Source organism: Pelophylax lessonae (assembly GCF_965119305.1).
Source record: "Pelophylax lessonae genome assembly, chromosome: 4".
Lineage (NCBI taxonomy): Eukaryota > Metazoa > Chordata > Amphibia > Anura > Ranidae > Pelophylax > Pelophylax lessonae.
In genome coordinates this window covers 428,530,136-428,555,303 of record NC_138771.1, presented here as the reverse complement: position 1 = coordinate 428,555,303, position 25,168 = coordinate 428,530,136, and the positions used below count along the sequence as shown (strand labels likewise).

The 25,168-nt window shown below is 36.9% G+C and overlaps 1 protein-coding gene across 12 annotated transcripts in view; it reads right to left on the bottom strand.

The window, feature by feature from the left end:
• The window catches only part of LOC309553178 (protocadherin gamma-B2-like), a 374,843-nt gene that overhangs the window by 125,516 nt on the left and 224,159 nt on the right, over positions 1 to 25,168 (bottom strand). Inside the window, exon 1 of one of the 12 annotated variants that reach the window (XM_082254113.1) lies at positions 13,006 to 15,369. The exons of the other annotated variants lie outside the window; for them this stretch is intronic. Within the exon in view, the coding sequence (XP_082110239.1) occupies positions 13,006 to 15,312 (2,307 nt within the window). The 5' untranslated portion in view covers positions 15,313 to 15,369. Of the gene's footprint in view, positions 1 to 13,005; positions 15,370 to 25,168 lie in introns of those variants that run through there. 12 annotated transcript variants of the gene reach the window in all.

Sequence of the window (25,168 nt, the reverse complement as noted above, 5' to 3'; positions counted from 1 at the left end):
AATTTTAAAAATGCACTGGAAAGCATCTGGTGTGAACCAACCCTCACTAGGCCAATATGTATAGATTTCAGACAAAGTTAACCATTAACGATACTTCCAATTTTCATCCAGACATTTTATTAGTGCACCAATCCCCCCCCCCCCCCACTCTCTTTTGACAGTAACCTGATAATTTTAGAACTGCTACTTGTAATAAAGGAAAGGTATTTTTAAATCCTATAGGCTGGTACACACGCGTCAAATATCAGTTGGTATTGGTCGGTTTCTTCGGCCCATGTGTACAGCAGCCTGTCCGACAGAAGTCAGTCTAATGACTGGCTTTTATCAGATGGGCATGCTGGAAAATCAGCATCTGATCAGCTTTTGCAGCCAATGGTTGTGATTACTGATTTGTGTGTTGCCCCTGTCAGAGCACAATAATGCTGCAGGGGAGTTTACCGCATTAAGGTCACTTAGCTAGTACAACAACCTCTCAGTTTATTTTCGTTCAGCAACCCCTGGGTTGCGTGAAAAAAAACATTTTCTTTAACAATCAGCAAAAAGGACAGTACTTACTATCAATGCAATGTGTCCCTTGTGTTGATGGCTGTTGCTTTAGTGAAATTCAAAGTCCTCTGAGGCCCCCTTCCCCAGTAGCAATAACTTTGCGGTGCTGCGGAGTTAATAGAGCCAAAGGACCCATGACAGACAATCACCATTGAAGTTTGCCTTGAAAGTTTTAATGGTATTGGTGATTCAGGGAGAAGAGGAAGCAGTAGTTAAAGGAGTTTTAAAGTCAGAATTTTTTTTTTTATTTGAATGTATTCTATGCATTAATATAAAAAGTCTTCTGTGTGCAGGAACCCCTCAGCCCCCCTAACACTTTCCTGAGGTCCCTTTCTGTCCAGCGATGTCCACGAGTGTCTCAGCCAACCCAGATTCTCCTTCCTGATTGGCTGAGACACAACAACGGCGCCATTGGCTCCTGCTGCTGTCAATGAAAATCAGCTAGCCAATCAGGGGAGAAGGGGGGGGGCTTGGTGTCTGAATGAACACAGGGAGCTGTGCCTCAGCTAGGGTTCCCCCATAGCAAGCTGTGCGCTGTGGGGGCACTCAACAGGAAGGAGTGGCCAGGATCACAGATGAGGGACCCGAGAAGAGGAGGATCCAGGCTGCAAATCCAGTGCAACAGAGCAGGTAGGTATAACATGTTTGCATAAGAAAGCAGACAACTCAGATTAAAGTAGATTGTGCGAATTTTGTCTTTTAGCATACCTGAAGCTTTTGCTATGTAGCTTGCTGATTGAACTCCAGTGCTTTAAACATTTCAATACAGCTTTAGTGATGTCCTCGAGAGCTTTGTCTCTCTTGGGACTCGCACTGCTGATTCGCCATTGGCTCCCGCTGTTGTCAATTATAGCCGGTGACCCAATCAGGAGACAGAATGGACACACAGAGCAGCGGCTCAGCTTGGTTGCCCCCATAGCAAGCTGACAGGAGGGAGGAGCCAGGAGCACTGGTGTTGGACCTGGGAAGAGGGGGATCCGGGCCACTTTGTGCAAAACCACTGCACAGAACAGGTACATTTAACATGTTTATTATTTTAATTAAAAAAACTAAAATAAAGCTTTACAATCACTTTAAATTCAATTTGATCAACATTTTTTCTCTAATAAAATATATTCTAATCTTTTCAAAAGCATACCTGGGATGGGATATTGTCTGCAAGTAAGGAATCCTTAGAGCTTTCATTTCCAATCCCAGAGTCATCGGTATCAATAAGATGATCCACTGGAACACGGGACTGAGGTCTAAGGAAAGCAAAGTCCCCTTCACTAGAATCCAGAGTTACACAAACATCATATGAGTAAGGAAGCTGTAATGTTCCATTATTAAACTGAGAAAGAAATCTGGGATCAACTGTAGGATACAGATTTGTGCCCAAAGATCCAAGGATGAGGAGGAAGACTTGGATTCTCGATATTTAGAGATTATAGCAAGTATCACAGTCAACATGAACAGAAAAGAAATCAATGCCAAGGCTATTACCAAGTAGAATTGTAAGTTGGACTGAGACTCTGATTTGTTTGTCTGATTGGTCATTTCAGGAATTAGCTGCTGAAAGTTATCTGCAATCATCAGGTTTAGAGTGGCAGAAGCAGAAAGAGGTGGGAAGCCATTGTCTTTTACTATAACAACAATGCTATGCTTCAAGGTGTCTGTTCCTTGGAAAATTTGTGAAGTCCTGATCTCCCCTGTGTGTTGGTCAATGGTGAAAAATGATGTTTCTGATCCTTGCAAAATAAACGATAGCCAGCCATTGTGTCCAGAGTCAGCATCCACAGCTACTACTTTGGATATTAATGAACCTGGTTCAGAGAACCATGGCACTAACTCAAAGGCAGGGCGATCAGCATCTGATGATGGATACAGAATGATAGGTGAGTTATCATTCCGATCTACTACAAAAATTCTTAGAGTTGTGCTGCTGTTCAGAGATGGCTTTCCATTGTCTCTGGCATTGATCTGGAAGATAAATTCTTTCTGTAGCTCATAATCAAATGTGCGTTGTGCATAAATAACTCCAGTTTCTGGGTTAACGGATATAAAAGAGGACATAGGATCTTTCTCATAGCTGATACCACTTACAGAATAAACTACTTTGGCATTATTTTCACTGTCTATATCTCTTGCTTGAATACTAAATATGGAAGATCCTGGTAAGTTATTTTCTGGAACGCATGCAGTGTAGGTCAGCTTCTCAAACTCAGGAGCATTGTCATTGACATCAGACACATCAAGTTGGATAACTTTTTTAACAATCATTGGAGGTGAGCCTTTGTCAGAAGCTTGAATAGTAATGTTGTAGGATGCCATTTTTTCTCGGTCCAAGGTACTTTTTGTAATAATCTTATAGAAATTGCTTGAAGATGACTGTATTTGGAATGGCACATCACCTGTGATAAGACATTGGATCTCTCCATTTTCTCCTGAATCTTGGTCATGAACTTCAATCAAGGCCACCACTGTACCAGAAGCTGTGTTTTCTGGGATAGGAATAGTCAGGGAGGTGATGGATATTTCAGGAGCATTGTCATTTTGATCTAATACTTCTATTAATACTTTGGAATGGGCAGCCAGTCCACCTCCATCAATAGCTTGTACAGAAATGTCATAATGTTTAGTAAGTTCATAATCCACATACCCTTTTGTTGTAATTTCCCCATTTCTAGGGTTGATTTCAAACATCTGCAGAATATTATTTGCCATAGTACTAAATGAATACGTAATCTCTGCATTTGCACCTTCATCCCCATCAGTTGCGCTGACCTGAAGAACTATAGAATTCAATGGCATATTTTCTTTAATGCCTATTTTATATACTTCTTGGGTAAATATAGGTGTATTATCATTAAAGTCAATGATATAAATATTAATCAATGTGCTCCCTGTTAGAACAGGATTTCCCCCATCAACAGCTGATAAAACTAGTTCATAGTGATCTTGTGTCTCTCGGTCTAGAGACGTTTCTAGAACTAGTTCAGGAAATGTACTGCCATCCGAGCTGATCCTTTCTCCTAACACAAAGTGCTTGTTTGAACTTAGTTTGTAGCCTTTTAAAACATTAATTCCTATATCCAAATCTTCAGCTTTCTGCAAAACAAATCTTGCTCCTGGTAAAGTAGATTCACTTATTTCCAATCTAATTGTTTCATGTAGAAACCTTGGTGGATTGTCATTTATATCTTGAATTTCAATCCTAACATTAAAAACATTTAAAGGATTCTCAGCCACAGCATCAAAGGTCAGGACACAATCAGCTGCAGCCCCACACAGTGTCTCTCTGTCTATCCTCTCTGCAATATATACATTTCCATTATCCAGATTGATACTGAAATATTTTTCAGACACACGTGAAACAATGCGGAGTTTTCTCACTGAAAGATCCTTCACATTCATTCCAAGATCCCTGGCTAAATTGCCAACGAGTGAACCTTTTCTCATCTCTTCTACAATGGAATAATTAATCTGGCCTGTGACTGAATGGCACAGCCAGGAAAATAAAGAGATTATTACTTGCCATCTGATTTCTTGCAGTGCCTGTCCATGCTGCATCTTCAAGCCAGTCATTTCTTTTCTTGCTAGAAAAACGTAGGTGAAATAACTTGAAGACTGATTCAGGTAAAGTGTAAGGATACACGTCTTCTTCTTTGAGAGACCTGCAGCAGTCACATCCCATGCAAAATGCTCTATATTTTTCCTTGTAATTGTGTACTGCCTGGCTCATAGAGGTGCATTTAGATCTCTTATGCTTTCGTTATTGGTCAACAGCGGCGCTGTGAGGTCGAATTGGGGAACTGCAGTGCTTTAGAATTGTTTTCTAAGACATTATTTGAGATATTATTACATCTGAATCAATTGTGAATTAAAAAAAATATCTTACACTTGGCTTACAGTATCTTTTATGAAAATGTAAAAATGTATTTAGTCTTTCAAGAACTTACAAAGGCACACACACACAGTCAGTGGTAAACATAAAATGAATATGAATTAAGATAATTTAAACCTAAAGTATAATTATAAGAGAGATAAAAAATGACATATATGTTTAAGTCAAAAGCATGAACACAACTGTGTTTGTCCTTGTAAGTCCTCCCTGTAACATAGCTTTATTTTCCTGACAGACTCCATGGCAGCATACGTTCGGGTAGGCTCCGCCTCCTCTCCTACCTCATAGGACCCCACTCCCATAAATCTTTGCTCCCTTTCAGCATCAGTGTTCTTTTTTCGTCCTCCTCATACATATAGTTTTATGTTCCTACTTTCTTCGGTCCTATATGAAAAACGGTGGCAGATTGAGTCATGGAGTCTCCGATAAGCCCTGGCTCTTAGCGGGGTATGGAGGGGGCAATGGAAGAGACCCTTAGCAGGAGCTCTGTGGTCTGGCCGAGAGAGCCTTGCTGCTGCGGGTGGCCCTTTTTTTGCCTGAAGATTTGAGCTGGTGCTGCGTCTCCTGGACTCGATTATGCCGTCGGCAGGGTGGTAAGCCCTGATATGGGACCAAGTTTCTTATCCTTTTTATTTATTGTGTCTTTTGTACTGCCAATTAAAGTTTTTTCTTTGTTCAGCATCTTCCCACCCGGGAGTGTATAGCGAGTTATTTCCCGAACGTATGCTGCCATGGAGTCTGTCAGGAAAACGGAAAATTGATATCAAATACTTACCGTAATTTTCCTTTCCTGATGGACTCCATGGCAGCAGGAGTCCCCTCCCAATTCCTGAGTAGGCTAGTTACAGAACACTGATGCTGAAAGGGAGCAAAGATTTATGGGAGTGGGGTCCTATGAGGTAGGAGAGGAGGCGGAGCCTACCCGAACGTATGCTACCATGGAGTCCATCAGGAAAGGAAAATTACGGTAAGTATTTGATATCAATTTTCCGTTATTTCTTCATCCTGACAGTTTTTTTTATACTTTCTGTAAAAGGCTGAGCTGTCCACCAAAAAATTGTAAAAACAAAACCTGTTGCTAGTACTACTTAAATATGTGTTAGCTGGAGTCGGGCTTTAATTTGTTTGTCACTTTAAACACTCCTGGACCAGGCCTTTTTCTGACACTTGTTTACAAGTTAAAAAGTTAAAAATCCGTTTTTTTTTTGCTAGAAAATTAGTTAGAACCCCCAAACACTTTATATGTATATATATATATTTCTTTTTAGCAGAGACCCTAGAGAATTTTGAAAAAAATACACTTTTTTAAATTAGAAAAATAAGAAAACAGTGACGTTAGCCCAATTTTTTTCTATAACGTGAAAGACAATGTTACGCCAAGTAAATAGATACTCAACATGTCATGCTTCAAAATTGCGCACGCTCATGGAATGGAGACAAACATTTGTACTTAAAAATCCCCAATTATTGCTCTTGCTCTAACGATCATGGAGATACCTGTGTGGTTTGAAAACCATTTACATATGTGGGCGCGACTTGCATATGCTTTCGCTTCTGCACGTGAGCTAACAGGGATGGGGCGCTTTCATTTTTTCTTCCTATTTATTTTATCTTTTTTTTTTTTACACTGTCCTTTTACAAAAAAAAATGTGATCACTTTTAATACAATTACAAGGAATGTAAACATCCATTGTAATAGAAATAAGCATGACATGACCTCTTTAATGTGAGATCTGGGGACAAAAAGACCCCCAGATCTCACATCTACACTACAAAAGAAAAAAATGAAAGTCATTTTTTTTCATGATGAAAAAATATGGGCTCTATAAACCCGTTGCTAGGAAGTGACGTATGACATCCCTCCAGTCCTCCAAGTCCATAGAGTTCCATAATAGCTCATTATGTGTTTCTCTTACAGGTTGCAAAAAGAAGAAATTTTTTTTCAGGTTTACAACCTCTTTAAGACTAACCTATCCACAGGATAGTGTACATTTTCATTGCAGAATGAACAGCACTGCCACCATATTATAGGAAGTAAAGAAATAAAAGGATCCAATACAAACCTGACAGGTTCTAACCCTACAATATTTTACCCAAAATTATAAAATAAGTTATTTAGCTGGAGTGCTACTTTAAAGAGCTACTCTATTTAAAAAAAAAAAAAACAAAGTGAACATTTATTACTCCTAATAATGCAAACAGTGTTCTAAGGTGTACAGTATGTGAATTGCAACACTAAAACATTTTTCTACATTTAATATATCTATGCAGATATACATAAGTAAGATTTCTACATATTCAACCTACTTTATGTCATTTTGAGAGAAATATAAATGTGAATGTCATTTTTAAAATCAGTTTGTGTAAGATATATTGTTCCTATTGACTGGATTTACTTATCATCTAAAGTAAAAGTAAACTTTCTTTTGACTTTTACAGAAATAAATAAATAAATGAACTAAACAATAAATAAATCATATGTCCTTTAATATGATGAGCAAATATTCGTAAATGTGGCTATTAACGTCAAAACTTTTTTTTTTTTTTTTTAGCTTTGGATAGAAAAACTATAGAAAAGCACTATTACTTTTGTTGGAATTGTTGTTAGAGAACTCTCCACTTAACTTCCTGTCTAGTAAACTGTTAACAGGAAAGAATAAGAAGTAAGTGTGAATCTATCTAAATGTGCTGCAGATAACCATACAAACCTGTCTCGGTGTCTAAATCATTCCTACTTAAAAAAATAAGAAAATTTTTTTGGATGGGCTTACACTTTAAACTTTTAGGCAATAGTAGCATGACGGTCATGTTTTTAGTGGATTCCTATATATATATCCCTTACAAGAATTACTACTCTTACTAATATCCATGATAATGAAGACAACAACACAAGCATTTTTTCACAAAATTAACTTGCTTTAGTTTTCACTTGCATTTACCATAAATTATGCAAATTTAAGCTGACAAGTCTATGGTAAAAATAGTTTGCAAAATAATATAATTTTCCTGAATTTATTGCAAAGTATCCTAAAATAACTTTATTAAAGGTATACAGTTTATCAAAACTAGACTCCCCATTCCATTGATGTGGAGAAGGCTTTAGATAGAGTCCACTGGGGCTGTATGTCAGAGGTTCTGCAGAAATTTGATTTAGATGGACAAATTCTATCAGCCATTTTAGCTTGATACTCACATCCCTTCGCTCAAGTTTTTACTAAAGACCGCCTGTCCAAAACATTTTCCATCTCAAACAGTACTCAGCAGGGATGCCCACTCTCCCCTTTAATTTTCAACCTAGTGATAGAGCCATTAACCAAAGCTATTTGCTCCTATCCCCACATTTCAGGTTTTAGGTTCCATCAAAAATCTCATGTTATAAATTTACTTGCAGATGACATAACCCTTCTCCTAACCAACCCAACCATTTCATTCCCATTCGCATATGACTTTAGCGCCTTGTCCTACTATAAAGGTAACTTTACTAAATCCATAATTTTGGACTTGGGGGTCAGCCCTCATGCCCACTCCCACTTAGAAACCCTATTCATGTACACATGGGCGACCCAATCCATTCCATACTTAGGTCTCACTTTAACTGCTAAAACATCTCAACTAGCCGATGCCAACATTAAACCACTCCTGAACCTAACTCAACAAGATCTATCACACATGGCAAAGTTGTATATATCCTCGGTAAGGAGGATTGCTTCTTCCAAAAATTTTGTACATATTTCGTACACTCCCGATACTGTTCAAGTCCTCCCACTTAGCAGATTTTACCAAGTGTCTTAAACAGTTCCTATGGCAAGGGAAAAGGGCAAACTGCTCACACAGACATATCATTCAGCATAGAAGGTCTGGGGTATGGGTCTTAGTGATTATCAAACAGCCACACCGTTAACGCAAATTAGGCACTGTTTTTTTGGGCTGTTCCAAACTGCGTTGAGTAGACAAAAAAGCTACTTGTTCACAAACTCCCAATTTGACTTCTATTGCTAGCTGACTCGTGGGAACCAATTTCTTTGCCTCCCCCTAACCACTCAGGCTTCTATTTCTATTAATTGAGAACAATTCTCAGTCAATCACATCTAAACCCAGAACATACTACAATTAAACTACAAGTTGGGGTGCTGAATTTTTTTTGATCCCTGTTTTCAGTTAGACAATGGGTGGATAAAGGTGTTTCTTGGATAGACGATCTACTAGAAAATGTTGTACTCAAACCTCTCACTTTGCTGACATTACAATATGATCTCCTAAAATGACCCCAATTTACAAACATTCGCTTGTCTGCCTTCTTGACTAGATATCTTCCTCCAATGATTTACCTTAACTCAAGGGTTTGGAACTACTATTTCAAAACACTGGTATCGCACAAGGGCACTTCCTAACTATATAATACTTTGCAACAAAAACATCATTCCCCCCATGATAGTGTGGGAATCGGATTTAATTTAATTTTCACCTCAGCAATGGACCCTAGCTTTTCGCTTTTGCATTAATCATTGGTAGTTAACCCAGAAGATAGTGGCCAGGTGGTAAAGAACTATGTTCCAGCTGGCAAAATATCCCCTATCAATCTTCCCTTTGTTGGAGAGAATGTGGCCACCCAGGTACAATTCTTTATATTTATGGGAGTGTAGGAACCACACTAACTATTGGCACAAGATTTTCCAAATTATTGTGGAAATTACAGACATATTGGTACAACTGAACCCTACGTTGGCAATTCTACACATAGGCATAGATAAATACCCTAATACATTTAGGATAGTGGTTTCTCATATCTTCCTAGTAGCTAAGCTAGTCATTGCCAGGCACTGGAAAAGTAATTTTACTGTGTACCCCTCGGAACTTCTGGCCCAAGTCAACATAAACTACCAGTGTGAAAATCTTCTTGCTATCAGATCACTCTCATACGTTCATTTTGATAAGCTTTGGAAACCATGGGTTGATTGGTATTCACAGTAAGTTAAGTGGATATGATATCCTTTTCCAAATACTTCTTTTGTTTAACTTTTGCATGGCCCCACAACTGGCTCTTACAAGATAACACCTTGTATTATTGTTACAATCTATCTTGTACTATCATGCTCTCTGTCGATTACTTTTTCATCAGCCATGTATAAAGCGCCTTGTAAATCCTTCCACTTTGATTGTACATGCATAGCTCTGTACAACCTTATCTTTGTTATGTTTGGTTATGTTGACCTAAAATGCAATAAAAAATGTAAAGCAAAAAAAAAAAAACAGACTCCCCAGTCAACATAACGTAAGTCTTCTGTATGGTAAAACAACAATTGTTATCTCTCTAATAAAGCTTAGCATCGGACATATACAAGAGACCTTTTTTTTTTTTTATTTGTTTTTCTTCTTAATTACATATTAATAATGAGTATATTGATAAATGAATAATATGTTTTTGTATTTCAATATTATTATACCAGTTATTGGATATTCAGATAATAACATTGAAAACAATGTCTGACTGTACCTCCTATGGGAAAATATATAAAGCATCATTAGTGTTGGACAGTTTTGACTATATGCCAGGAGGGTAATTGTATTGTAACTGTATGATAGAACAGTTTCTGTTGCTTGCAGAAACCAGAACGATTTGTATTTTATTTTTAACTAAAATAAATTAGAACTGAAATCTGATTGCTGACCAGAACCTTAATGACACAGACAGAAAACAAATTATACAGATTGGCAAATTAAATTAAAAATGATCTAAAACAGATAGGAAAGGTTTTCATCTGTAGCCTTCCACTATATTTTTAACATTCATTGAGCATATACTGAAAACCTATCTTTAACATACAGTACACCAGGAAGATCCTTGAGCTGTCCACACTTTACAATGTGATAAAATCTGCTAATTTTAGGTTAACCCCTACTAAATGAAAATATCTACATGTGGGTCCTACCTGAATACAAAAGCACACACTCTCCAGAGCCAACAAACACTTGCAATGTTTCTATGACATTGTCATACAGGGAACCAATACAAAGATGTCATTTGTTGAACATTCAATTTCCTATTCCATACACAGCTTTTAAGGCCCCATTTACACCTGAGTGATTTTTGCTTGAAGCTTGTAGCTCTAAAATGCTCAACAAGCCAAATCCCAGTCATTTCAATAGCCCCTGTTCACATCTGAGCATTCTGTCACCTGAAGCAAAACACACGTTGCTCAAAAAAGTACATGAGCTTCTCTTTGGCAGATTATAGGCATTTTTGGTCTGATAGACTTCAATAGAAACGCCTGACTTGAGAGTTTTACAAGTGTTTTGTCGCTCGTTTTCTGCCCAAACAGCAGCTCTTAACCCCTAATTTCCTCTCCCTCTCCTCCCCCTAGTGCTTTCTATTAGTCAAATAAAAATGTCTTAAATTGTAGAACACTGGTAATATGCTTCTAAAACGCTTGAAAAGCGCTTATAAAGGGATTGTAAAAAGCTGCAAAAATGCAAGTAACTTGCTAAACTCAGCTGTAAATGGAGCCTAAAATTAATCTTGAGACTCTTGGATGTACATCTCAAGGATCAAAACATTCAGGGGTATGGGAGGTGATTATGTCCACACACACAGGTTGAACTGGATGGACTATTGTCTTTATTCAACCTCAACCACTATGAAACTATGTAATAATGCAAGTTTATGTCATAATCTGCTCTAGCGACCAGAGAATACTTTTGGGCTTAGCCCCAGTGACTTACTCTCTATTGTCACCTACTGGCAGGGCATAGTATTCCCTTCTGGTTTCTAGTGCAAGGGAGACCCTGACATGACTTTACTCACTACTCTATTGAAGTTTCATAACTAGTACGGTTGACACCCAGGGTTGATTATTTTTTAACTCCCCCCATTCCTCTATACTTCAAAATTATTTTCAGTAGTAATCATGAAATAAATAAATGCTGAAACATTAAAATGCACAAAAATGGATACTGTAAATAATTCTGACTGTGTAATTCATGTTAATTAAAAGACTGCAAGACTGTAATAGCAGCACACATAGTAATCAAAATAAATAGCGGAGCACGTAATGCACTGTGACAAAACACAAGTATAATAATAGCATGCTTTGATAGTGACAGGCCTACAGGGGATCAAATTATAGTGATTAACCTATTAAACAGCAAGGACCTCACAACACATAAAACAAAAAGTAAGGGTCAGGGGAAACTGCCCAGAAGCTCATAACACCGAGGGAAATGTTATAAGGCCCACTGCAAAGCAAGTATTGTAAAACGTGAAGATGGTAAATGGGCTACACAACATCTCCTCAATCTCTGTCAACTGCCCTCTGAAAAGTGATCCACTGCAGAGTGCTCTTGAGAAGGGAAAGTCTGTATAAAATGTGGTGGCAATGACCTTTTTGTCATAAATGAAAAGGTCCCAAGGAAATAAATATGTGGCAATGTAACAATCCATAAAAGATGATTCCTGAAGTTTTAAAGTAAAAAAAAATATATATATATAAATAAACAATAAGGCAGGTAGCCTAGTAGACTATACGCAACACATAAATGGCTATCCTGACAATACATGGGTCCCAGATGGGCAATTGTACACAATGTCCAGGCAATAATCAGTCAACTATTACAATATGCAGAAAACAAAATGACAACATTTACAATAATCAGGCAAAAAACAGATGATTGCGGCAATATCTAGTTAACAAATGCACAACCAAGACAATATGCAGGCAACAAATAGCCAATTGGGACTATAGGGTAGCAAACAAACAATTGTGACGATATGCAAGCAATTAAGTGGCAATCATGATCATTTTCAGACAGCATACCGGCAAATTGTTGTTTGGTCTCTCAGCAGGATATGCACAGTGTAGAGATCTGTAGGACAGAGGAGGAGCCTGCTGTGTAGGTTCCTGTAAGTTATATCGGTTGAATATTCTGCCATGGCTCTGAAACTTAGGGGCCATATTCAGTATGAACATTCCCTTTACCCTTGCAGTACATGACCTCTGTATACTTGCCTTCTTAGCCACAGTATAGAGCATGTCATCTGAATACTATTCCAGTGCAGCATTAAGCCTGTGGCATGGGTTGTTGCAGGCCACAATCTGTTCCACAGATTTATGGGCAGAGTGCATAGCTGTAAGCTAAGCGGAATTTATGTGTGATGTCACAAAGCAGTAGTGCAGTTCCCTCTGCTCTTCCTATGCACCCAGTAGGGCCAAGGCTATTCCGGATCTGCCTGCTTTATGACTCATGCTCTAAGCATGATGAGATTTCAGTCTGCCAGACTTTGACAGGCCACAGGCAGCGGGGTTAAATACTGCACTTCCTGGGGTGCATGAAAAGCTTGTGTGCCCATAGGAAATCCATGCAAAGAATATACAATTGCCATACAGTGTCCACAGTAGAAGGTAAACCAAGGATACCATCACTGCAAGATATGATAACTTATTATCCAGCATGTACCAGCTGTACTGCAAAATATGAAATTAAGCCATATGTACTATAATGCTCAGTTTCATAATAGTAAAGTAGCATTAGATCTTTCCAATCAAAGTAGCTGGGAAATTATTACATTCGGAAAAACTCACCGGTGCCATATTGCTTGTTGGCAAACCTTCCTTTAAACTTTCATTTCCAAGCCCTGAATCATCAGCATCAATAAGATTGTCCACAGGAACATTTTGATTGGGTTTCATGTATGTAAAATCACCTTCCGCAGAATCCAAAGCCACACAAACATTGTAAGAGTAGGGAAGACTAAGAGTTCCACTTGAATACTGAGATAGCACTCTGGGGTCAACTTGAGGATATAAAGTTGAACTTAATGGATCAAACACTGGGAATGGTTTGGTCTTTTTGCATTTAGATATAATAGTCAAGATAACAGTTATAATGAACAGCGAGGAAATGATGACTAGAGTGATTACTAAGTACAACTGTAAGTTGGCCTGTTGATCTTCATCAGTATGTTGATCAACAAATTTAGGAATTGCTTGCTGGAAATTATCTGTAATGACAAAGTTTAAAGTGATGGTAGCAGAGAGCGAGGGTTCTCCATTGTCTTTCACTATTGCCACAACTTTGTGCTTCAGCACATCTTTCTCTTGTAAGACACGTGATGTCCTTATTTCACCGGTGTGCTCATTAATAATAAAGTAAGAAATGTCTGACAATTGTAAGAAATGATAAGAGAGCCAAGCGTTATGTCCAGAGTCTGAATCCACTGCAACCACCTTTGTTATTAAAGAACCAGGCTCAGAGGCGAAGGGGACCATTTCAAATATAGTTGCTCCTCCACTTTCTGAAGATGGATATAATATTTTTGGTGCATTGTCATTCAGATCCACTATTTTTATAATTAATTTTGAATTGCTGCTCAGTGATGGGGTTCCATTATCTCTAGCAGTTATATGTATTTGGAACTCCTTGTGCTGCTCATAATCAAATGATCGTTGTGCATACAGAACTCCAGTCTCCATATTGATGGAAAAATATGAAGACACTGGTAGATCTTTCTCATTTGCTCCAGATACAGAATACAATATTTTAGCATTATCTCCAGTATCAGGATCTGAAGCTTGTATGCTGTATATTGAGGCTCCTGGTAAATTGTTCTCTGGTACATAAGCAACATAAGTAGATTTCCTAAACAAAGGGGGATTGTCATTAACATCTGATATCTCCAATGCGATGGTTCTTCTGCTTGAAAGAGGGGGAGATCCTTTATCAGTAGCTACAATTGTGATGTTATAACTAGATATCTCTTCTCTATCTATCGAACCTACAGAAACTATACTGTAGTAACTCTCAGAAGACAATATCAAATTGAATGGTATGTCCTCTAAAAGTTTACAGTCAATTTCTCCATTTTTACCCATATCATTATCATGGACTCTGATCAGAGCTATCATGGTTCCAGGAGAAGAGTTCTCAAGAATAGGAGAAGATAACGAAGTGATGGCTATTTCAGGAGCATTATCATTCTCATCTATCACATCAATTAGTATCTTACTGTATGAAACAAGACCACCTCCATCCTTTGCTTGAACAGACAGTTCATAACTATTTGTTACTTCATAATCCAACTTTTTGATTATTTTAATTTCACCGATTAATGGATGAATAATAAAAATGCCTGAGTGATGGACATGCCCTGATGTTTTGCGAAAAGAATATGTGATGTTTCCATTAACACCTTCATCAATATCAACTGCATTTACTGTTATTATAGAAGTATTGACTGAAATATTTTCACTTACACTGACTTTATATACCTGCTGAGTAAATGTAGGGAAATTATCATTAGCATCTGTAACAAGAATCCTTATTACTGCAGTGCCAGACCTCATAGGATTCCCACCATCAAATGCTGTTAATATTAATTCATGAATATTTTGTGTCTCTCGATCTAAAGCTTTCTCTAACACAAGTTCTGGAGATTTACTTCCATCTGGATTAATGTTTTCATTCAGTGTAAAATGCTGATTAGCACTAAGCTTGTAGGTCTGTACTGAATTATTACCAATATCAGGATCTTCTGCATTCTGTAAAGCAAATTTTGTACCCAGTGTAGTAGATTCTATCATTTCTATTGTAAAAGATTTGTGAAAAAACACTGGAGAATTATCATTTATATCCTGAATTTCTATTTTAACTCTGAAAACATTTAAGGGATTTTCAACCACAGCATCAAAGGTTAGAAAGCAGGTAGCTACTGTCCCACATAGTGTCTCTCTATCTATCCTGTCCTTCATATAAAGATTTCCATTGTCTAGATCCATGAAAAAATATTTCTCTGACATGCGTGACTCAATCCTCAATTTTCTGGAGGAGAGCTGATTAATATTTAATCCCAGGTCTTTTGCAATATTTGCTATAAGAGAGTCTTTTCTCATTTCTTCTACAATGGAATAATGAATCTGACCAGAGACTGAATGACACAGCCAACCACATAAGACAGAAAATACTACTTGCCATCTGATTCCTTTATATGCCTGTGAACAGAATCTCAGCCCAGCCATTCCAATTGCCCAATTTCTTCCAAAAAGAGATTGCCTGGATGATTAGTATTTGTAATCCAAGATGGAAATCTTCATATAGAGATACATTTCATTGTTTCTGAAAGAAGAGCATTTCTCCAGTGATATGTGTAGAGAGAATCCAGAAATGGCTGTGCCTCTTCTTGCAGATCTTCAGTGTGTGTGTGTGTAAGTGATGAATGTATCAGTGGATCTCTAGTTCTATATTCTTCTCCTTATTGGTCAAACAGCGGCGCTCTGAGGTAAAACTAAGGAACTGCAGTGCTGAAAATTTTTCCCTTGCATCCAATGATGTTATTTTGTAACAGCATGTACTGTGATACTTAGAAGTAGTTTATTGTAAAATAACAATAATAATAATAAAATATATGGTCTGGATACCATACTGTAAATTACTTGTTTTAAAATAATCTCTGTAGCTGGTTGTATTAAATATATCAATATGTTATTTAATGTATTAACAAATACATTACCAGAAAAGGCGATTTTATTGATTTATATTATTTCATTATAATAAAGAAAAGAACCCCATAATACTGCACATTATAAGGTATTTTTCTCATCTTAAGTAGAACAAACTGCTAAATATACAAATAGAATATATAAAGGAGACTGGTTTATCTGTATTAGGATTTGTTTTATTTTGTTAACTCAATCCTGAGATTTACACAGTTTTGTCACACAGCATGGTCCTCTCTGTCAGGGCAGAAGACCTGCTTGTTGTCTGTACTGTGTTTAAGTAATGCTTGTAGGTCTTGTCTTACCCTCAGCCTGTGAATGGGCATTGAAAAGAGAAGCAGCAGACTGATAAACTCATATTTCTGTCCCTAAGCTCTCTCCACCTATCAGCTCTGGAAAACCACAATTTATTTTAATAGGACTTTGAAGGCAACTTGTAGCCAAAAAATAAGATTCAAATAATAACATTGATTTTCTTGAATTAAAATGTTTGAAGCTTTTAAACCCTTTAAATCGAAAAAATAAATGTTATTATCATAATCTTATTTTTTGGTTAGAAGTTGCCTTCAAAGTCTTATAAAGAGCAATTGTGGTTTTCTAGATATTATTAATAAGGATGATGACAACCACACCCAGAGTCACACACAATAATTCCACCTATCAGCTTGCTATTTCTTGTCACATGGGCACCACAGCTTACATGACTGACTGCTTTATCTTTTGCTAGTATTAGGTCTGCTGTACAGAGACAGCAGAAAGAGGATACCTAGTCAAATTTAGGTACTTAACCATTTTACATTTAAACATTTCATTATGTATTAATGACTATAACACTGCATTCATTTGCGTTATTTATCACTGCCTGTAGTTCAGCTTTAAACATTGGCAATCACTGTGTACATTCTGAACAATCCAATGTTGTGACCTAAACTTTTGTATTCCAGAACAACATATTTAACCTCTTGCCGACCGCCCACCATAGTATTACTGCGGCAGGGTGGCTCGGCTGCGCAAAACCACGTAGTACTACTGTGTTTAGATACAGCGGGAGGCGAGCCGCAGCCACAGGCCTCCCGCAATCATCAGAGAAACTGACAGAAGACCTGTAACAAAGTAGGCAAGTCTTCTGTCAGACAAGCAGGGAGAGATCAGAAGTTTTAGCTAAGCTGAAACTGCGATCTCTCTGTGCCTGTCATAGAACCCCCCCCCCCCCCCCCCACAGTGAGCAAGCATATTTAGGCATACATTAACCCCTTTTATCACCCCCCGTATTAACCTCTTCCCTGCTAGTGTCTTGCATACAGTAACAGTGCATAATATTTAGCACTGATTACTGTATTAATGTCACTGGTGCCCAAGAAGTGTCAAAAATGTCAGTTAGGGGTCCGATCTGTCCGCCTTAATGTCACAGTCCCACTAAAAAAATGCTGATCGCCGCCATTACTAATAAAAACAAAAAAATTAATAAAATGTCCAAAAATCTATCCAGTAGTTTTTAAATGCTATAACTTTTGCGCAAACCAATTAAAATACGCTTTTTGTGATTTTTTTACCAAATTTATGTAGCAGAATACAAATTGGCCTAAACTAAAAAAAATTAAATTTTTACAAATTTGTTATAGGGAATGTTTTATGGCAGAAAACACAGAGGTGATCAAATACCACCAAAAGAAAGCTCTATTTGTGGGGAAAAAAAGGACATCAATTGTATTTGGGTACAATGTGACACGATTGTTCAATTTTTCCTTAAAGTAACGCAGTGCTGAATCGCAAAAGATGGCCTGGTCATTAAGGGGGTAAAACCTTTCGGAGCGGAAGTGGTTAAAGTGGCACTGAGAACTTTCAAACTTTTATGTGCAGAAAACTTCAAACAAGCTGAATAGATCTTCTGAGGTGACTCACACACAGCGAGGCTTCCTGACAGTATCTGAAACCATAGAAATACAGAAAGGAACACAAGACTATAACTTGTACTTTGAAAAAGTAAAAGTTTTTTGCACTGTCTGATGCTGCTCAGCAGCTTGATACCAGTTCTAATATAGCCCAGATGAAGGGGGAGTAGTGTTGCCGCCAAATCATGTTGGTTGTCTTTATATGACTTATTTATCAACAATTAAAGTTATCTTGGACTCTTTTATCTGTTTTTGGTCTGGCACTTGTTTCAGCATTTCTTTGGTCTAAACTTTTGTATACTTTTTACTATGTATGTAACTGTTTCTGTTATGTTTCCAAAGTGAAGACAGTTGAATAACAAAAATAGCAATTCAATAGGTTATTAAAAAAAAAAGAAAAATTGTCTACAAGAAAAATTATTATGCAGCATACTTACAAAAAAGTCATAAATGTATAGATTTGCATATAATGTTTGTGCTTTGAACTTAGCTCTAGCCATATGGCTCCTGCAAATAATACACTAGATGGTAGGAAATAAGAAAATGATCAAATAAATGCTAAAAATCTAAAAGTTGCATTTACCTACAGATAAACTGTTTAAAAAATATTTTTAAACGACACATGATTAATAGATACATATGCCATTTGTAATGGTAAATGTAAGGGACATTAGAACTGGTAAAGTATTAGTATTCCATGTGGAGATATGACATTCAACAGGAATATTTCAAGCAGAGCCCATAATTTCACCAGTAACTAGTGCAGCCTGTACTAAATATAAAGCAAATCCCTGGATCAAACTTTTGTTTTGCTTAGGGCCAAGTAGAGAAAGGTTAGAATATCAGGTTTTAGCTGCTAAATGTGCCTCAACTGTACAGATTTAACATCACGTCCTGATCCTGTGACATTAGAACAGGAGATGAAGGGAAAGAGTATCAAGGGAACAAGAAAACAGACAGCAACAAAAACCTGATAAAAATTTTAATCGTTGCTATTTATCTAAAAAGTGTTTTTCTTGCTGTATGAGTCCCCATATCCAAGATTTCCCATTGACACCTGTCTTATCTACCATTGGGACTAGAAGTGAGGAAAAATATTCGCAATAGCCATAGAGAGAGCAATACAAAAAGACAAGTACTATTCAGTGCTCCAAATAAAAAAAATTATTTGGAGTTGGCCTTTAGCCTAAATAATTAGCATAAACACATAAAACAGAATACAAAAAAATAGTTTGACTTGTGTGTTATGAATCACAGACAGAGATCTGAAGTATTGGTTCCTATAAGAAGGGATCTAGCCACCAACACCTCTCCATTTACTCTTGCTTTTACCCATCAACTACAGACATTAAAGCACCACTGCTGAGACCATCCTTAACCACGGTGTAGCCCTATGCAGAGCTTAGATGCTGAAACCTTTTATTACTACAGAAGTTTTCATGGTTAGGTATGTTTGTAGAAGAGGAGTCACTGCGCAGGTTTAGATTATGCCCCTGTTATATGTGAATATAGCGTGGGAAAAGAGTTTTTTTCAAAGTTTGTGCACACAGAATAGACCTGCTGACCATTTGAGACTGGACTCTTGCTATTATTGATATACTGTCTTAAGTACACAAGTCTCTTCACACAATTACCTGCATATAAAACATAATGTAATTCAATATATGTTAGTTAAAATGTCAGGATTGCATACAGTTAAGCATAGAAACTTGCCAAATCATGCTAATTGCTGCATTCTTCTCAGAGGGTGTCACTTCTGTGACATGTATTTTTAAAATGTTTGATGTTCTCATAATGAGACCAAAAATGCTGTATAATTTACCTAATACTAAAAGTAGTCAAGAAAATGGATCTAATAGTATCATAGCAATTATGATCACTACTAACAAAAGAATGTCACTATGGTACTGTTTGTAATAGTGGACTAATAATTTAGGTGTTGTCTTTTCTATGTCTGTTTTTTTCCCAACAAATGGGAGAAAATGGCATAATTTCTATTTTATTAGTAGTTCAAAGGTTCTGTGAAGGCCTATCCTGCAAGAGGTCTTGGTGCTTCAGCCACAGGCCACTCTTTCAGCAGAGTTATATTCACCCAATTGTGACTTCATTGTCCCCCCCAGCAGGCTACCAGTGCAATAGATCTCTGCCTTCCTAACAGGGTTTTGAATTCCAACACTGAGTACTGATGGCTGGATTGACGTTAGACTGACTGTACCATTTAAATTCCAGCATCTGACACCACCATTGTAAGGCACCACTGACAAATGGGTGGAGCAAATCATTATTCTCAGGTACTTTTTATGACATGGATAATGATGCTTTAATAAACTGAACACTAATACAATCACCTAACACCAATGCAATTACTAAATGCTATTATACAAATTTAGCGTTTTACACTAAACCCCAATGTGAAATGAATTTTACACTAAACCCTAATGTGAATTGAATTTTGCACTAAACCCCAATGCTAGGTTAGAGGTTTGAACAAACCACTAATGCATAGTTAGCGTTTTGCACAGCCAATGCAAATGTTAGTCTTGTTTTTGAACACCAAAGCAAAAGCTAGTGTTGCCACTGAGTTGACTGTACTGCGGCGAAGTGGCTCGTTATCATCTGTCGACGTAGACCTATGTCACCAGACATTCCCCTCTCTCAGTGGCAATTTTTTTTACCAAAAATATGTAGCAGAAAACAAAATTGGCCTAAAATGATAAAAAATTTTGATTTTTACATTTTTTTGGGGGGGAATTTCATATAAAAAAATGTGAAAAATATTGTTATTTTTTCAAAATTGTCGCTCTTTTTTTGTTTATAGCGCAAAAAGTTTTTGGGTACAGCGTTGCATGACCACGCAATTGTCCGTTAAAGTAACGCAGTGCCGAATCGCAAAATATGGCCTGGTCAGGAATGGGGTAAAACCTTCCGATCATAAAGCGGTTAAAAATACGCTCATTGAGAATGTTTTTGTCAAAGACATGTAGCTAAATGCATTTTGGCCTAAATATATGACAACAATTGAATATATTGGATATTTTTTAACTGTCAAAGTAGAAAAATATTGTTATTTTTTCAAAATTGTCGCTTTTTTTAATTAATGTCGCAAAAAATGAAAATCGCACAGGTGATCAAATACCAACAAAAGACAGATCTGTTTGTGGGAAAAAAGGGCGTAAATTTCGTTTGGGTACGGTGTTGCATGACCGCGCAATTGTCAGTTAAAGTCGCACAGTGCCGAATCGCAAAAAGTGGCCTGGACGTAAGACAGCAAAATCCTGCGGTGGTAAAGTGGTTAACAACTGTATTGTGCACTTGTGTCACAACCCCCCCCCCCCCCCCCCCCAAAAAAAAAAAAAACATGTCCAGGTTTCTCAGGTATACTGTATATTACTATTTATTTTTACAGTATTTATCATTATATCTACAGCTGACTAATCACACTAACACACTGTGAGTTATAGATTAGATAAATATTTCATGGGTTCACCAGGGTACACAGATTTCGAAAGGCGGTACACAGTAGAATAAAGGATGAATGGGAAAAATAATTGTAAATGCACACAATTTAAAATAATATGTCATCATTTTATTTCTTAAAATGATTTAAACAGCTGTAGTCTGTTTCATCAAATCTGATGAAACTTTAAATAAAACCCATAAGCTGCCACTGGTAAACTCCTTCTAAAAACAAAAAGTACAGACCTGGAGTTTGTTTTCCGGTTTTATTTTCTGAAGGAAGTTAGTGGACTTTAGAAACACTGAAGAAAGAAGTTTGGCATCACAGCTAGGCAACAAGAATTTTAGGAGTTAAACAAAGGCAACCTTTCATGATTGTTTTTTTTTTTTTTTTTTTTTAAAGAATTACATCTTACATAAATTGGAAAAAGTATCTCTTAAGTGTACAGCTGGTTTACCTGGATTTGACTGCTGGTTGGCAAAGCCTCCTTTAAACTTTCATTTTCAAGACCTGGATCCTCAGCATCAATTAGATTATCCACAGGGACATTTTGATTCGTTTTCGTGTATGTAAAGTCACCTTCTCCGGAATCCAAAGCCACACAAACGTTGTAAGAGTAGGGAAGTGTTAGTGTTCCACAGGTGTATTGAGACAGCATCCTGGGATCAACTTGAGGATATAAATTTGAACTGACCGGCCCATATAATGGGAATGGTTTAGACTTCCTACATTTAGATATAACAGCCAACATGACTGTTATAATAAATAGTAAAGATATTACAGCTAAGGCAATTACCAAGTAAAGCTGCAGATTGGATTGAGAATCTTCTTCAGTGAAGTGATTGACAAATTTAGGAACTACTTGTTGGAAGTTATCTGCAACAACAAGAGTGATTGTAACTGTAGCAGAGAGAGATGGGATCCCATTGTCCTTTACTATCACCACAACCTTGTGATTCAGCGTATCCTTCTCTTGAAAAACATGCTGTGTTCTAATTTCACCTGTATGTTCATCAATGGTAAAGTAGGATGGTTCAGATATTTGTACAAAATGATAGGAAAGCCAAGCATTATGTCCAGAGTCTGCATCCACTGCAACCACCTTTGTTATTAATGATCCAGACTCAGCACCAAAATGAACCATCTCAAACCCAGCTGATCCTCCACTCTCTGGGGATGGGTAGAGGAGTTTTGGTACATTATCATTCTGATCAATTACTTTGATAATTAATGTTGTGTTGCTGCTGAGAGATGGGTGTCCATTGTCCCTAGCTGTTACTTCTATAACAAACTCCTGGTGCTGCTCATAATCGAATGATCTCTGGGCATAGATAACTCCAGTCTCTATATTAATAGAAAAATAGGAAGACATAGGAACATTTTCTGTGTTTTTGTTAGAAATAGAATAAATAATTTTAGCATTGTCTCCAGTATCATCATCAGATGTCTGTATACTGTATATTGAAACTCCTGGTAAATTGTTCTCTGACAGATAAGCAACATAAGTTGATTTCATAAACAATGGGGGGTTATCATTAACATCTGATATTTCCAGTTTGATGGTTTTATGACTGGAAAGTGGAGGAGATCCTTTGTCAGTAGCAAGAATTGATATATTATAATTGGACACTTTCTCTCGATCCATAGAACTTGTGGTCACAATGGTATAAAAACTGTTAGATGACAAAAGTAAATTAAAAGGAATTTCCCCTGTGAGCTTACAGTCCACTTCTCCATTTTCTCCTGAATCTTTATCATGGACTCTGATTAGCGCTATTACCGTTCCAAGTGAAGAATCCTCAGGAATGGGTGATGATAAGGATTTGATGGATATCTCTGGAGCATTGTCATTCTCATCTATCACATTTAATAATACCTTACAATGGGAAACAAGTCCTCCTCCATCCTTAGCTTGAACAGACAGTTCATAGTTCCTTATCTCTTCAAAATCTAACTTTCTGTTTATTTTAATATCACCACCTTTTGGTTCAATACTAAAAAGGCCAGAAGGATGGACATTTCCTGATGTTTTGCTGAAGGAGTAAGTGATATGCCCATTTGTGCCAGCATCTCTGTCAGTTGCATTTACATTGATTATAGTGGTATTTACTGGAGTATTCTCATTCACACTAACTTTGTACACCTTATGAGAAAATATTGGGAAATTATCATTAACATCAGTAACAATGATTTGTATTAATGCTGTTCCAGATCTCACAGGATTTCCTCCATCCAAGGCTGTTAAGATCAGTTCATGAACATTTTGTAATTCTTGATCCAGTGATTTCTCTAATACAAGCTCAAGAGATTGAAATCCATCACTGTTAATTTTCTGACTTAGTGTAAAATGTGAATTGCCACTGAGTTTATATGTCTGCACTGAATTAATACCAATATCCAGATCTTCTGCATTTTGTAAAGTAAACCTTGTTCCAGGTGATGTTAGTTCAATAGTTTCTATATTGAAAGTCTCAGGATAAAACACTGGAGAATTGTCATTAATATCCTGAATTTCTATTTTCACTTTAAAAACATTAATTGGATTTTCAACCACAGCATCAAAGGTTAGGACACAGGTAGCTTCTGCCCCACACAGTGTCTCTCTATCTATCCTGTCCTTCACATAGAGGTTTCCATTATCTACATTCACATAAAAATATTTCTCTGATATATGTGATACAATTTGCAGCTTCCTTGATGAGAGCTGTTTAAAATCTAATCCAATGTCTTTTGCAATATTTGCTATAACAGTGTCTTTTCTCATTTCTTCTACAATGGAATAATGCATCTGGCCAGAGACTGAATGACACAGCCAGGAAAATAAGAAGGGAAATATTACTTGCCATGTTATCCCTTTGTATGTCGGTGAATGGTGCTTTATCTCATCCATGTTCAGCAGCTTCCAAAAGTGTCCATTTAGAATATTTAGCATTTGTATTCCAGAGGGAAGAATGTATGTACTTAAAATAATAAAAATAATAAAAATATGTAACCTCTTCAGAGAGAATCCAGAAAATGGCTGTGCCTCTTCATGCAGATCTGCAGTGTGTGTAAATGATGAGAATACTAGTGGATCTCTAGTTCTGTATTCTTTTTCTTATTGGTCAAACAGCGGCGCTCTGAGGTGTAAGTGAGGAACTACAACACTGAAATACCATTCAATCTACTGTATGCTTTTTTAGTGTTTGCATTGGTACAATGTTAATTACAGGCACTTATAATTTATTCTATATTAAGTTATTACATTTTCAATAAAAAAAATTATACAATGTAGTGTGCATACAATCATTGCATGTTTATGCCTCTATAGGAATCATCTAAAGGGCAGAATTGCAAGCAATTCAATTCTAATGCCATGTAACAGAGAAAGGTAACTGTAGCATATTACCAATATATTACAAAAGCATTTTTTATTGAAGCTCAACTCTAAACAAAACTTTTTTGTTAGTTTTTATTAGTATTGGATAAAGTCGGATATTTATTGCTGTCTTTGTCCCCATTGAGGGCATTTTCCTTCACTTCCTGTGTGGTCACTAGGAAGGGATGTTAATGTATTTCTATTCTTCTTTTAAAAAAATCACATTATTTAGTTAAGGTCTACCTTAAGGGGATGCAGTCAGTAATAAAAATCTGGCAGAGGTTCTAGACTCTATCTGTTAAAAAGAGTTTGGCTTGAGTTAGGTTTTAAAATCTGTTTCTTTTTTCTTAAGTCTGACAAACCTAAGCCTTGTTACATGTATGCCCGAGTACATTCATGATGCAGTTACGCTTTACACTTTTTTATACTTTTTAACACTTTATCCCACAAGTTTCATACATGCTTCTGAGTAGAGCCATGTTCAGTTGCATTTTTCTGGGCAGCATATTCATTACCAATGATTTGTACTTAAAAGTACAAACTTGT